The sequence below is a fragment of the Oratosquilla oratoria genome, chromosome 33 (genome assembly GCF_046742065.1).
Source record: "Oratosquilla oratoria isolate Oo_2021 chromosome 33, ASM4674206v1, whole genome shotgun sequence".
NCBI lineage: Eukaryota > Metazoa > Arthropoda > Malacostraca > Stomatopoda > Squillidae > Oratosquilla > Oratosquilla oratoria.
This window is the reverse complement of record NC_134809.1, coordinates 38,775,725-38,790,480: the sequence shown is the minus strand read 5'-3', so window position 1 is coordinate 38,790,480 and position 14,756 is coordinate 38,775,725. Positions and strand designations below refer to the sequence as shown.

Sequence of the window (14,756 nt, the reverse complement as noted above, 5' to 3'; positions counted from 1 at the left end):
TCTTTCTCTTTCATCTTTCAAAGTTGAGAGATCCAGTGCTTTTAGCCTTTCCTGGCTGGGAATCAGTTTGGTTGTTTTCTTTGTATTCTCTCAATCTTCCATATATCCTTCACTCTGTGTAGGGATCATTCAAATGATGCATATTCTAGTCTTAAAAAGACTTGGGTTTATAAGAGTTTTTTCATATAAAGTGTAATGAGAAATAGCACACATACATACATATACCAAGGCTTTTTCCCCCTTACAAGGGAGGTAGCCAAAAAGGAAAAGGCATAAAATCATTCCCACCCATACCATCCCTGAAAAAACTCCACACTCCTCCACCCTCCCTGCACCTTGTCCACTGTCCTGGGTCAGAAGCAGTGTCGCAAGACACAGCACATCCACAGCAAGGCCGCTTCATTAAATTGGCGACCCCCCCTCTCCGTCCCCCCATGCATAAAAGGAGAAGACGGGGAAAAATCCCTTCGGGCTGCGTCAGATTTTGCTCACACATACTACCTCACCCCCCATCCCCCTGCCCATTCCACCTCATGTATCACAACATAATCCATGGAATGGGAATGGATGCTATGAGGAGATTGTATGAAGGAGAGATTGTGGCGACAGCACTGTATGGGGCACAAACATGGAACATAAGAGAGGAATAGAGGAGTTTGAATGTGTTTGAGATAAAATGCCTGAGAAGTATTATATGTGTTACTAGGCTGGATAGAGCGAGAAACAAGATGAGGAGGAGAATGGGGGAGGAAAGGGAGTTGAGAGATAGGGTTGATGAAAGAGTATTGGGATGGTTTGGATACATGGAAAGGATGAGTGAAGAAAGATTAGTAAAAAAAGGTGTGGAAGGCAAAGTTAAGAGTGAACATGAGGGGGTGAACAAAGATGAGATGGATGGATGGGGTAAAAAAGGGCATTGCGAAAGAGGGGAATGTCTGTTGAGGAAGGATGAAGACAGAAGATAGGGGTGAATGGAGAATGGTTGTGTATGGATGATGCTGTGATGCATGAAAGGGAGTGGGTGGGGGATGGGGGGTGAGGGAATATGTATGAAAAACAAATTGACACAGCCCGAAGGGATTTATCTCCATCTCCTTTTCTGCATGAGGGGATGGAGAGGGGGGGGGGTGTCACTGATTTAATGAAGTGGCCTTGCTGTGGATGTGCTGTGTCTTGTGACACTGTTTCTGACAAAGGGCAGTGGGCGAGATGCAGGGATGACCCATCATCCAGGAGGAGCCAAGATAAGAGGAAGGGAGGGGGGTAAATGGGAATGGAGTATGTAGGGATGGAATGGGTAGGAGTGGATTTTATGCCCTTGTCTTTTGGCTACCTCCCTTGTCAGGGGAAAAAAGGCTTTGGTATATGTATGTCATTGTAAAAAAAATAGTGCATCTGTTTCCATAGCATGCAAAGAGTAGTGAAATATGATGATATAATATGTTTTAACGTCACACACTCCTCCCTATCAGGAGGTTAGGACGGTGCCCCTCACAGAGGGCTTTGTAGCGTGGAATTTAATGAACCATGCCCTTGGTTCAACTTCGCTGGTGGCAGGATTCGAACCGCCCTCACCTCGACCTTCGCCGCAAGTAACGACACCCTAACCCGCTCAGCCAGCGAGCATCCATACATGTAAAAGAAAACATTTGTGCTTTATCTCTGATTTCCTGTGTGATTAATCATCTGCAAGGGAAACCTAGTCCAAAATCCCAAAAAATAGTAATTGGAATTCCCCTATCAATTGTAGATTTGTTACTATACATATATATATATATATATATATATATATATATATATATATATATATATATATACATATATATATATATATATATATATATATATATATATATATATATATATATATATATATATATATTTTGGGGAACCAAACTTTCTGGACAATGCAGAGAAAAGGTTAAGGATATAGAAATGTATCAGAAAGGTATTATATCCAATAAAGAAGGCAATACTCTATGAACATAATTTTCATCCCTTTCAAATTTTTAACCAATTCTCAAGCAGTTCACCATTTTTAGAATTTTGTGAGGCAAATGTTGGCTTAGGCATGAAATTCAGTAATTTTTTCTTTCACACTGTGATTCAAGTATTCAAAGTTATTGTGAGAGGTACCTACACAATCTCATCAACTTCCACAGCACTAAATATCATAAGAGAGCAAATTATCATGGAGCAATAATAAACTATGCTTAAGACACTTACTTGCGATATGGCCAACAGGCTTTGTAGAGCTTGGGCACCAGTTTACTTTTACTCTCTCCATCACATAAAAGGACAATGGTGCGGCAGCCTGGCTTGAGTAGACGGACAAGTCCATTGTAGGTTTCCCCTCGTAACTCATGTATGCGTAGCTGTACAGTGTTGATGCTGTTACCAGCTTTTTCCCCATCTTTTCCTGTTTGGCTGTTCTTCCCATTTATACTTTCTTCTTCAAGTTTACTAGTAGGAAGAGAAATATTTGAAAGTTATGAGCAGGGTAAGAACATGATTTACTTTTGATTATGGTGGCATTATGTGTTTAGAAAGTCAAGCTTAAGTACACATGGAAGAGGATGGTGGATGGAAGGGTGATAGATAGGGGTGTTAATGGACTTTAGTGGTAACCCAGAGAATAGTAAGAAGAGTTAAAGATATACATGTTCAAAGGGGAGAAAGTTGGGGAATATTAGATCATTTTTTGGTGGAAAGTAAGTTGAGAGTGGAGGATGGAGAAAGAGGAAAAATACTGAGGGTAGGGAGGTGCTTAGAGTAAATTGCTCAAATGAGAAAGAAAAGGAGTACAAATAGCTGAGAGAGGAGTGGGAGGGAGTGAAGGATAGAGTAAAACTAGGAGTGGAGAAGGAATGGGGATGGTTCAAGGAGGGAGTCATAAGGTGTGCAAAGACGGTGTGTTGAGCAAGGAAGATGATACGAAATAGAAGGAAGGATAATGAGTGGTGGGATGAGGAATCAAAGAAGGTAGATGAGAAGCAGGCATTCACAGGTTGGTTACAAAATAGGATGAGAGAATCATATGAGAGGTACAAAGAAAAGAGAAGTAAAGCATATGATAAAGGAGGCAAAGACGAGAGCATATGTGAAATGGAGTAAGAGTATGACAGAAAATATTTAAAGTAATAAAAAAAAAAATTGGAAAGAAATTAAGAGATGAAGAGGAGGTGAATCAAGCGGAGAAAAACAGGTAAAAGGTGCAGATTGAGAGATGATAATGGAAGAGAAGACAGTAAGAGGAAGATGGGCAGGATATTTTTGGGAGTTGCTAAATATGAAGGAGGATAGGGAGGGAAAGGTAGTTGCAGTGGAAAGCACTAAGAAAAAGACAGTGATGAGCGAGGAAAATGGAGGAGAAATAAGGAAAGATAAGGTGATGACAGTTGTTAAGATGATGACAACAGGTAAGGCACCTGGGTTGGATAGGTGTCATACAGAATGTCTAAAAAAAATAGTAGGTACATTAATGGTGGACTGACTGAAGTTATTTACATAAGAATATAAGAATGAAGGTGACTGCAAAAGACCATGAGGCCTACACAAGGCAGCTCCATATCCATCACCATCTGTCATCCTCATCCATAAAGTTGTCTAACCATTTCTTAAAACAACTGATAGTTTCAGCGCTCACTACATGGTTACTAAGTCTATTCCATTCGTTGACCACCCTATTAGTAAACCAATTCTTGCCCATTTCCTTCTGCCCTGTTATTTTAATATGATGACCTTGTTTGTATCACCCTTTGATCCACAAGAACACCTCTATTACATCACCCTGCACTCTGCATCTGTCAGATCAACCAGTGCTTAACCACTTCCATACGGTGACGCCTACGTAGGCGGCACAAGGAGCAAGTGGGTACTCGATGATGCCGATGTCGCCATCTTGATTACATTTATTGTAGTCGTACCATTCAGGAGGTGCTAAGATAAGAGGGAGGGTGGTGGTGGGGTGTGGAGTGTATTCAGGGATGGAATGGGTGGGAATGATTTTATGCCTTTTTCTTTTTGGCTACCCACCTTGTAAGGGGGAAAAAGCCTTGGTATATGTATGTATGTAGTCGTACCTACGTAATTTCCATTCTCTCTAAACTGGCTTCATCAATTTTCTATGGTTATCAAAATACACGGGTGAAAGAGAATGAACGATTGAGCACTGACTTTATTTTTTATAATGCGATTATTATGAAGCAACATCGCACGTTGGGCAGCAATGCTGCCAGATGTGTGATGTGCCCCGGAGTGAAGAGGATAACACCCTCATCTCTCAGATTTTGCTGAAATTTTGTATAGAGGGAAATTGTGGGCCCTGAATCAATTTCTGAACTTTTTAGATCTATCGGACAAATGGCTCAAAAGATATGACCTCAGGAAATTTGAGGTCGCATGTGGTCATGTTTTCAGTGACCCTTAACTTGGTTAATAATGATCAGAATTGCATATATGTATAAATACTTAGAATCAGAAAAAGCCAAGGAATTCAAATGTACAGGTTTTCAAGCTCTAGGCTGAAAAGGTTATAAAAAAAAAAAATTAATGTCACAATTTGACCTCTGGGGTATCATATGAGAATTTTTTTTATAGATTAAAAAATGAAGGCAAGGGCATTAGCCATTAGAATCAGCAAAAAAAGTTTGTGTATGTAATTATTTTTCATAAAACTAACCTATAAATGATCACCATATTCATAAGTCTGGAGTCAGTTCTACCTATTTTTCCACATTTAAACCCATGTTTTGACATATAGATTTTTTTATGGATATAAAAACAAAGAATCATTAGCAATGAGAAACAATCATAAAATGTTTGGTAATGTTAGTACTTTTTATGTAACTAATTTACAAGTGAACAAAATAAAAAATCATTGTTGGTACTTTTCAATTCATTTAAGAAAACACCAAATTTATAAATTACATATATATTCCAGACTTAGGAATATGGTGTTCACTTATAGGTTTGTTTCATGAAAAATACTTACATACACAAACTTTTTTTTTGCTGATTCTAATAGCTAATGCCTTTGCCTTCATTTTTACATCGATAAAAAAATTCTCATTTGATACCCAGAGGTCAAATTGTGACCTCAAATATTGTTTTTTGTATAACTTAATTATTTTTCAACCTAGAGTTTTAAAACCTGTATATTTGAATTCCTTGGCTTTTTCTGATTCTAAATATATATACATATATGCAATTCTGATCATTATTAACCAAGTTATGGGTCACTGAAAACATATGACCTCACACACGACCTCAAATTTCCTGAGGTCATATCTTTTGAACCGTTTGTCTGATTGATCTAAAAATTTCAGAAATGGATTCAGGGCCTATGATTTCCCTATAAACTATATTTCATCAAAATCTGAGAGATGAGGGTGTTAATTTAAAAAAAATTTGGTTGATTTAACAGAGAATGCCCCGTCAAGTTAAGGTGCCTAAGTCTCTCTTTGTAAGGCAAATTTCTGAGTCCATGTATCATTTTGGTCATTCTTCTCTGAACTGATTCTAGAGAATTTATGTCCATTCTATAGGACGGAGACCAAAACTGTACCGCATAGTCAAGGATGGGTCTATCGCTAGACAGAGTTTGATAATCACCTCTGCAGTTCTAATCATTACCATCCTAGCAATGAAACCTAATGCTCTGTTAGGTTTATTCCTGGCACAATGCACTGTTTCCTGGTTTTAAGGTCCGGACTTACTAGAACTCCCAAGTCTCTCTCACACTCAGTTTTCTCTAAAAACATGTTATCTAAGCTGTATCTATTTTTGGGGTTGTGTAACCCTATATTTAACATGCTACAATTAAGAGATATTAAAGGTCATTTGCCATTTCACCAACCATGTGAACAATTTGTTAAAAGAGGGTAGAGTGCCAGAGGACTAGAGAAGTGCCTGTGTAGTTGTACTTTACAAAGGGAAAGGGGACAAGTGTGAGTGTTGTAGTTTCAGAGGGATCAGTTTATTGAGTGTAGTTGGGAAGGCTTATGGGAGGATTATGATTGAGAGGATTAGGAGAGGAACAGAGGGAGTAATTGGTGAGGAACAGTGTGGATTTAGGACAGGTGAAGGTTGTGTGGATCAGACTTTTGTGGTAAGACTATGCGAGAAAGCTTTAGGAAAAGTTAGGGATGTTTTTTGGGCCTTTATGGATTTGGAAAAGGCTTATGACAGGGTAGACAGGAAGGCACTGTGGGAGGTTTTGCAGATATATGGGATATGAGGGAAACTGATAAGAGTAGTCAAGAGTTTTTACAATAGTAGAAGAGCCTGTGTTGGAATCAGAACTGGAGAGAGTGAGTGGTTTGAGGTAAAGGTGAGACTTCGCCAGAGGTGTGTTATGTTGCCTTGGCTGTTCAATTTATATATGGAAGGGGTGGTGCGAGAGGTAACAAGGGTAATGGGTCTGTATTGGAGATGGTTAAAGAAAGTGGAGAAAAGTAGGAGATATTTGCTGACAACAATACACATGTGGTAGGATCAGGGGAGGGATTGAAGAAGTTGGTGATGGAGTTTGGGAGGGTGTATGAAAGAAGGAAGTTGAAAATAAATGTGGGTAAATGTAAGGTGATGAGATGTACATGGAGAGAAAGTGGCAGCAGACTGGAAGTGAGTATTAAGGGAGAGAGACTGGAGGAAGTGGATAGTTTTGGATACTTGGGGGCAAATGTGGCAGGAAAGGGAGGAGTGGAGGTGGAGGTAGAATGTAGATTGAGAGAAGGAAGTAAGTGCCTTGGTGGATTAAAAAGTGTTATGAGATATAGACATTTGGGAATGGATGCTAAGAGGAAATTGTATGAAAAAGTGATTGTATCAACAGCACTGTATGGGGCACAAACATGGAACATAAAAGAGGAAGAGAGGAGTTTGAATGTGTTCGGAATGAGGTGCCTGAGAAGCATTATATGTGTTACTAGGCTGGATAGAGTGAGAAACAAGGTGAGGAGGAGAATTGGGGTGGAAAGGGAGTGAGTTGGGAGATAGGGTTGATGAAAGAGTATTAGGATGGTTTGGATACATGGAAATAGTGAGTGATGAAAGATTGGTAAAAGGTGTGGAAGGCAGAGGTGGAAGGAGGGAGTGAACAAGGATGAAATGGATGGATGGGGTAAAAAGGGCATTGGGAAAGAGGGGAATGTCTGTTGAGGAAGGATGGTTGTGTATGGATGATGCTGTAATGCATGAAAGGGAGTGGGTGGGGGATGGGGGTGAGGGAAAATGTGTGAAAAATAATTTGACGCAGCCCAAAGGGATTTCTCTCAGTCTTCTCTTTTTCTGCATGAGGGGATGGAGAGGGGGGAGTTGCCAACTAAATGAAGCAGCCTTGCTGTGGATGTGCTGTGTCTTGCGACACTGCTTTAAAAAAATTTCCCACTTAGCATTTTGAAAAAAATTTCAAAGTTTTTCGAGGTCCATTTTGTTTTACATTAGTCTTCCTGTTCTATGTTTCTCATTTCTTCTCACCTCATTTTTTTTGTTTAGTTCAAACTCTATTAGTATGCGGTTACTCTTCCCAATTGGTGTCTTGTATTCCATTTTATCCACGATTTCAGGCTTTGATGTAAATATTAAGTCTAGTCTTGACAGTTCTTCGTTGTTTCTATATCTGGTATTTTCCTTCACCCATTGAGTCAATGTGTATTCAATGGTCTTATCCAGTAGAATATTTTCCCAAAGTTCCTCTCCACCTTTTACTGTCATTTCTTCCCAACATATTTTTTTAGAGTTAAAGTTGCTCATAATTATTATGTTTCCTCTTTCTTTCAATAACTAAATTAATGCATTCTTTGTGTCTTCCAGTATTTGGAATGATCACTATCAGTCCAAGCCTTTGTTTTTGGGTCCACATTTATTACTATATTTTTTTTTTACTTTTCATATATCTGTTTTCAACTTTAATCATAACCAATTCCATATTTTTTTCCTTCTGTTATCTTTGTCACATTTAAACCTTTCTTAGTCAAAAACATGACTCCTGCACCCTATTTTTTTGTTCAAGTGTTGCCATGCATTTGCTTCTTGTTGATCCATATGAGAAGCAACCTTTCAACATTGTCAAGAATATGTGGCCCTTGCATAGATATTCTCGTCTTGCTTTGAAGCATCTATCTCCTTAATCTTATCCTTATTCTTGAGGATAGTGCAAATTGCTGATGTAGTCCAAATGTATGTGTATGCTAGGTCAGCCACACTCACACCTTGTTCTTGCTTCTCAATGATTTCACATTTCACAACTATGGTGATTTGTCTTCTCTTATCCCAGTCTTCTTAAGGTCTTTTCTTTGGGGACATTCTTGCAAGGGTTATAACTTTGCACTGAACAAATTACAAATAATGTGTCTGAACACAAGTTTGGAAAATGTATGATCACAAGCAACACTAATATGCTGTCAGAATGAGTGCTAAACACAGACTGATACCCAAGCTTCTCAGTAACACGGACAGAATATTCACTCCCTATACATATGGTACATATCCAGCTACCATCACTGGTTTCATAAAGAACATATATAACAAACTGATCTATAACACATTGTTTCATCACTATTCAATAACCACATTAACATTTATTTCATTTCCAATTGCATTTCATGATCCACTTAGTTACCACAATGCAATTATTACAGGTTGGAAAATATCCTGAATTACACCCACAGAAATTTTCATTACAAAAAACATGTGAAGGAGGATAGGGAGGGAAAGATAGCTGCAGTGGGAAATGCGAAGAAAATGAGTGAGAGTGAGGAGAGTGAGAGTGAGGAAAATGAGAGTGATGAGTGAGGAGAATGGAGGAGAAAATAAGGAAGGATGAGGTGAAGGCAGTTGTTAAGATGATGAAAGCAGGTAAGGCACCTGGTCTGGATGGATGCCATGTAGAATGTCTGAAAAAGGGAGGTACAGTGATGGTGGACTGGATGGTGAGGTTATTTAATGTTTGCTGAAGAGAGGGTAGAGTGCCGGAGGACTGGAGGAGTGCCTGTATAGTTCCTCTTTACATACATACATATAAAGGGAGGTAGCCAAAAAGGGAAAGGCATAAAAACACTCCCACAAGTGTGAATGTAGTAGTTTCAGAGGGATTAGCTTGTTAAGTGTAGTTGGGAAGGCTTATGGGAGGATCTTGATTGAGAGGATTAGGAGAGGAACAGAAGGAGTAATTGGTGAGGAACAGTGTGGATTTAGGACAGGTAGAGGTTGTGTAGATCAGATCTTTGTGGTAAGACAGATATGTGAGAAAGCTATAGGAAAGGGGAAGGATGTTTTTTGGGCTTTTATGGATCTGGAAAAGGCTTATGATAGGGTAGACAGAAAGGCACTGTGGGAGGTTAGGCAGATATACGGGATAGGAGGAAAGCTTCTGGGAGCTGTCAAGAGTTTTTATGAGAGTAGTAGAGCTTGTGTCAGGATTGGAAATGGAGAGAGTGAGTGGTTCGAGGTAAAGGTGGGACTTCGTCAAGGATGCATTATGTCACCCTGGCTGTTCAACTTATACATGGATGGGGTGGTGCCAGAGGTAAATGCGAGGGTAGTGGGTCAGGGATTGGAGATGGTTAAAGAAAATGGAGAAAAGTGGGAGGTGAGTCAGCTGTTGTTTGCGGACGACACAGCGCTTGTGGCAGGATCGGAGGAGGGATTAAGGAAGTTGGTGGCAGAGTTTGGGAGAGTATGTGATAGAAGAAAGCTAAAGATAAATGTGGGTAAAAGTAAGGTGATGAGATGTACAAGGAGTGAAAGTGGCACTAGACTGGAAGTGAGCATTAAGCGAGAGCGACTGGAGGAAGTGGATAGTTTTAGATACTTGGGTGCAAGTGTAGCAGGAAAAGGTGGAGTGAAGGTGGAGGTAGAATGTAGATTGAGAGAAGCGAGTAAATGCCTTGGTGGATTAAAGAGTGTAATGAGGAATAGATATTTGGGAATGGATATTAAGAGGAGATTGTATGAAGGAGTGCTTGTGCCAACAGCACTGTATGGGGCAGAAACATGGAACATAAGAGAGGAAGAGAGAAGGAGTTTGAATGTGTTTGAGATGAGATGTCTGAGAAGTATGATGGGGAATACTAGGCTAGATAGAGTGAGAAATGAGGAGGTGAGGAGGAGAACAGGAGTGGAAAAGGAGCTGGGAGATAGGGTTGATGAAAGAATATTAGGATGGTTTGGACACATGGAAAGAATGAGTGAAAAAAGACTAGTAAAAGAGGTATGGAAGGCAGATGTGGAGGGAGTGAACATGAGGGGACATCCTAGGATGAGGTGGATGGATGGGGTGAAGGGGGCTTTGGGGAAGAGGGGAATGTCTGTTGAGGAAGGACGGGAAAGGACAGAAGACAGGGGTGAATGGAGAATGGTTGTATATGGATGATGATGTGATTGCATGAGGTGGAATGGGCGGAGGGATGGGGGATGAGGTAGTATGCGTGAGCAAAAGTTGATGCAGCCCGAAGGGATTTCTCCCCATCCTCTCCTTTTATGCAATGGGAGGACGGAGAGGGGGGGGTCGCCAATTTAATGAAGCGGCCTTGCTGTGGATGTGCTGTGTCTTGTGACACTGCTTCTGATCCAGGGCAGTGGACAAGGTGCAGGGATGACCCGTCATCCAGGAGGTGCTAAGATAAGAGGGAGGGTGGAGGGCTGTGGAGTGTATTCAGGGATGGATTGGGTGGAAATTATTTTATGTTTTTCCTTTTTGGCTACCTCCCTTGTAAGGGGGAAAAAGCCTTGGTATATGTATGTAGGTGTTTTTTTACTGTTTTGGACAATTCTAAGACTTTTCTTCTATGATATTTTAATTGAAAATTTTGTATTTTTGAGTTATGAGCCACCCCTCTTACAATTATACCAGTAAAATACTCAATTTATCAAAATAGAAATGGGGTTTTATACCAATGTGGACAATTCTATGACTCATTAGTGTTATGAAGTTTCTGCTAGAAATGCATTGTTTTCGAGGTATGTCACCCCCTCCCCTTCACAATATTGGGAGTGAGCCTGGAAGCTGGGAATTGGGGGTTTTGGGTGGGCAAGTAAAAGATGAGTGGGTCATTCTAATCTAATTAAACCAAACCTAACCTAGCCTACCCAATCCCACACATGCACAACCTAGCATTCTAGCCACTGTATTCAAACTTACAGTGGGAGTTGTGGCCCCACAGGATTAACATTGATCGGCAGAGTCCTATGACATTCATGGTTACATATGATTGGCTAGAAAGAAAATATGCATAACTTGAAAACATGCCATTTACTAAGGAAATGCCACAGAAGAAGTGTTAGGATAGTCCAAAATAATAGATAATCATGGTTTTATAATTGAATTTGCTGGAGGTGTAATACTGGATATTTTTTATGCACTCATCTGCTGACTTACTTGAAAACTACAAGATTTACTGGATTTAAAAAAAAAAAAAATCAAGATTCCAAGGTCGAAGTAAAAACCCAAGATCTAGTAGAAAATTTCAAGCAGTGGCAACACTGGCCAAGAAGCAAACAAGAACAAGCTAGCCATGAGTCACAAGATGCTCCTCCTGACTCATGGCTAACTGGGTAGAAAGGAGACTGCATCAAGCATACAAATCAAGATATGTTGCTCAGTAGGCGAAAAGTCACTTGTTAAGCAAGTAATTTTTTTTTTATTTTGTTCGTTATGTGAACCACTTGTTATGTGTGGTGCTCATTAAGTGAGGTTTCACTGTATGTATGTATCTAGATTTCTCTTAGTAGATCTCATGCTGTAACTGTTGACCCTTCTCATGTTTGGAACTTGTCTATGTAGTTCCTTTCCTACTTGATGTTAAGTCATGTCAGTAAAAGGCATTGTTTTTCTAAGAGCATCCCTCTTTCTCCATCTACCACTGCCAACAAATTATGGGTCTGTTTCTACCACGGTCTGTTTCTATGTTCCTGGCAAATATGACAACAAGAGGAGTAGTTACCCTCTCCTTATGTGAAAAAAGGGATGATGCAGTCAGCTGAGAGATCTTGGACCGAGTCCAGAGACCAAATGCCAGACCCTTGGGACTGCTTCTCTATACTATGGTGAGGGTGCTGATGTTCTGAAGATAGATGCAGAGTATTCTTTACAATGTTGATGGCCCACAACAACCTGGTACACATCAATGGTAACCCAACTTCATTTAGACACCAAAAGATCTCTTAGCCTTGTGCTTTGCCACAGGGATTTTATGTTGAACTCGTGTTTATAAACTTGACAAAAAAAACATTATCATACAAACTAGTACCTATGCTCCTGTAATTCAAGTGCACTGGGCATTCCTATTCCCCTATAATCCAACCCCCAACAGCCATGTATAACCACATATATTCATTAATAGTCTAAACCATTCAACTATGGGCATGAATGATACTTACACAAGGTAGGACATGATGTAGCCACCTGCAATGATGAAAAGGATGGTGACAAGCACAGACATGGCAGGGAGGACATCCTCTTGGTGGACTCGCTGGCTGCAAGAGTTTTACAAGTGTTATTACTTACAATGGATAGCATGATGATAAAACATTAAAATAATAGTATTTGTGTGTGTATTTACTTAGTTGTATTTACCTGGCTGTATTATATGGGAAGGGGAGTTATGCTTGTAGTGATCGATCTTTGTATCTCTCAGCATCTAGTTTGTTCTTAAATTCTTTTAATGGTTTTTGCACACACTATTGTTTTGTCCAATTTGTTCCATACATCCACCACTGTGTGGAAAACAATTTTTTTTTTTTTTTCAGATCTCTTCTATAACTTTCTTTTTTGAGTTTCTTTTCAGGTCTTCTTGTTTTTCTTTTATCCCACTTTAATATGTCTTCTCTGTCTAGTTGTATTTACCTAGTTGTATTTTGCGAGAAGAGAGCTATGCTCGTAGTGACCTGCTATTGTATCTTTCCGCATCCAGTTTTTTTCTTAAAGTCATGTATAGTTTTTGCATTCACTGTTTCCTCTTTCAGTATGTTCCAGATATCTATCACTCTGTATGGGAAGCTATTCTTTTTCAGATCTCTTCTGTAACTGTCTTTCTTACGTTTCTTCTCATGTCCTCTAGTATTTCTTCTGCGTGTGTATTTACCTAGTTGTATTTTACGGGAAGGGGAGGTATGCTTGTATTTTTGTATCTCGCATGATCAAGTTTGTTCTTAAATTCTTGTATTGTATTTGTGTGTGTGTGTGTGTTTACCTAATTATAATATACAGGAATGGAGCAATGCTTGTTGTTCTTATTCTCCAGCTTATCATACTTAGCCTCAAATTCATGTATTGTACCAATTTAAAAAACTGTCCTGAATACACAGAGGATTTAGAAATGGCTGAAGTCATGAACAATCACTTCAAGTCGGTTTTCACTAGAGAAAAAGTACAGCACTGGGACGTAGGAAGTGAAGTGTGATTTTCCCCCCTTGAGGGAAATAATAACACAAAAAAGAAATAATGGATCAATTAACAAACCTTGACATTAGGAAATCACATGGCCCAGATGGAATTACAAATTGGATACTAAAAGAATGTAAAGAAGCATTAATGAACAAAATATACAACATAATAAGTTTCTCACTCAAAGAAGGAAAAATACCAAAGGAGTGGAAAAATGCCAACATTGTACCAATGTATACAGGAGGAAACAAAGAAGAACCAACTAATTACAGACTGGTCTCCCTTACAAGCACTGTGGCCAAAAGTTGTTAAAAAATGATCAAGAATATATGGATGGGCTAACTGTGCTTTCCTACTTACAAAAAGCCTTCAACAAAGTACATACATATACCAAAGGCTTTTTTCCCCCTTACATGGGAGGTAGCCAAAAAAACAAAGGGATAAAAACCACTCCCACCCATTCCATCCCTAACATACTCCACTCCCATCCACCCTCTTCCCTCCCTCTTATCTTGGTATCTCCTGGATGATGGGTCATCTCTGCATTTTACCTACTGCCCTGGGTCAGTAGTGTTGCAAGGCAGCACATCCACAGCAAGGCCACTTCATTAAATCGGCGATGCCCCTCTCTGTCCCCTTTTGCAGAAAAGAAGATGGGGAGAAATCCCTTCGGGATTCGCCAATTTATTTCTCACACATACTCCCTCAACCCCCATCCCCCATCCACTCCCCCTCATGCATCACAGCATCATCCATACACATTCATTCTCCATTCGCCTCTATCTTCTGTCTTCTCCCGTCCTTCTTCAACAGACAATCCCCTCTTTCCCAGTGTCCCTTTTACCCCATCCATCATCTCATCCTAGGTTGTCCCCTCATGTTCACTCCTTCCACATCTCTTTTACCAGTCTTTCTTCACTCATTCTTTCCATGTGTCCAAACCATCCCAATACTCTTTCATCAACCCTATCTCCCAACTCCCTTTCCACCCCTGTTCTCCTCCTCACCTCCTCATTTCTCACTCTATCCAGCCTATCCTATCATACTTCTCAGGTACCTCATCTCAAAAACATTCAAACTCCTTCTCTCTTCCTCACTTATGTTCCATGTTTCTGCCCCATACAGTGCTGTCAGCATACAATCTCCTCTTAGCATCAAATATCTATTTCTCATTACACTTTTTAATCCACCAAGACATTTATTCGCTTCTCTCAATCTACATTCTACCTCCACCTTCACTCTTCCCTTTCCTGACACATTTGCACCCAAGTATCTAAAACTATCCACTTTCTCCAGTCTCTCTCCCTTTATACTCACTTCCAGTCTGTTGCCACTTTCTCCCCTTGTACATCTCATCACCTTTTACCCA

The 14,756-nt window shown here is 39.8% G+C and overlaps 1 protein-coding gene across 6 annotated transcripts in view; it reads right to left on the bottom strand.

Annotated features, from left to right (window-relative positions):
* Nucleotides 1–14,756, bottom strand: part of l(3)80Fg (dnaJ homolog subfamily C member 16 l(3)80Fg) — a 154,452-nt gene that overhangs the window by 38,318 nt on the left and 101,378 nt on the right. For all 6 annotated transcript variants that reach the window (XR_012965710.1, XR_012965712.1, XR_012965711.1 and 3 more), the window contains exons 12-13: nt 12,382–12,477; nt 2,227–2,463 (exon numbers count right to left, since the gene is read on the bottom strand). Coding sequence is in view for 3 of the 6 variants with exons in the window: in XM_076172811.1 (XP_076028926.1) it covers nt 2,227–2,463; nt 12,382–12,477 (333 nt within the window). In the remaining 3 variants the exon portion in view is untranslated. The remainder of the gene's footprint in view (nt 1–2,226; nt 2,464–12,381; nt 12,478–14,756) is intronic.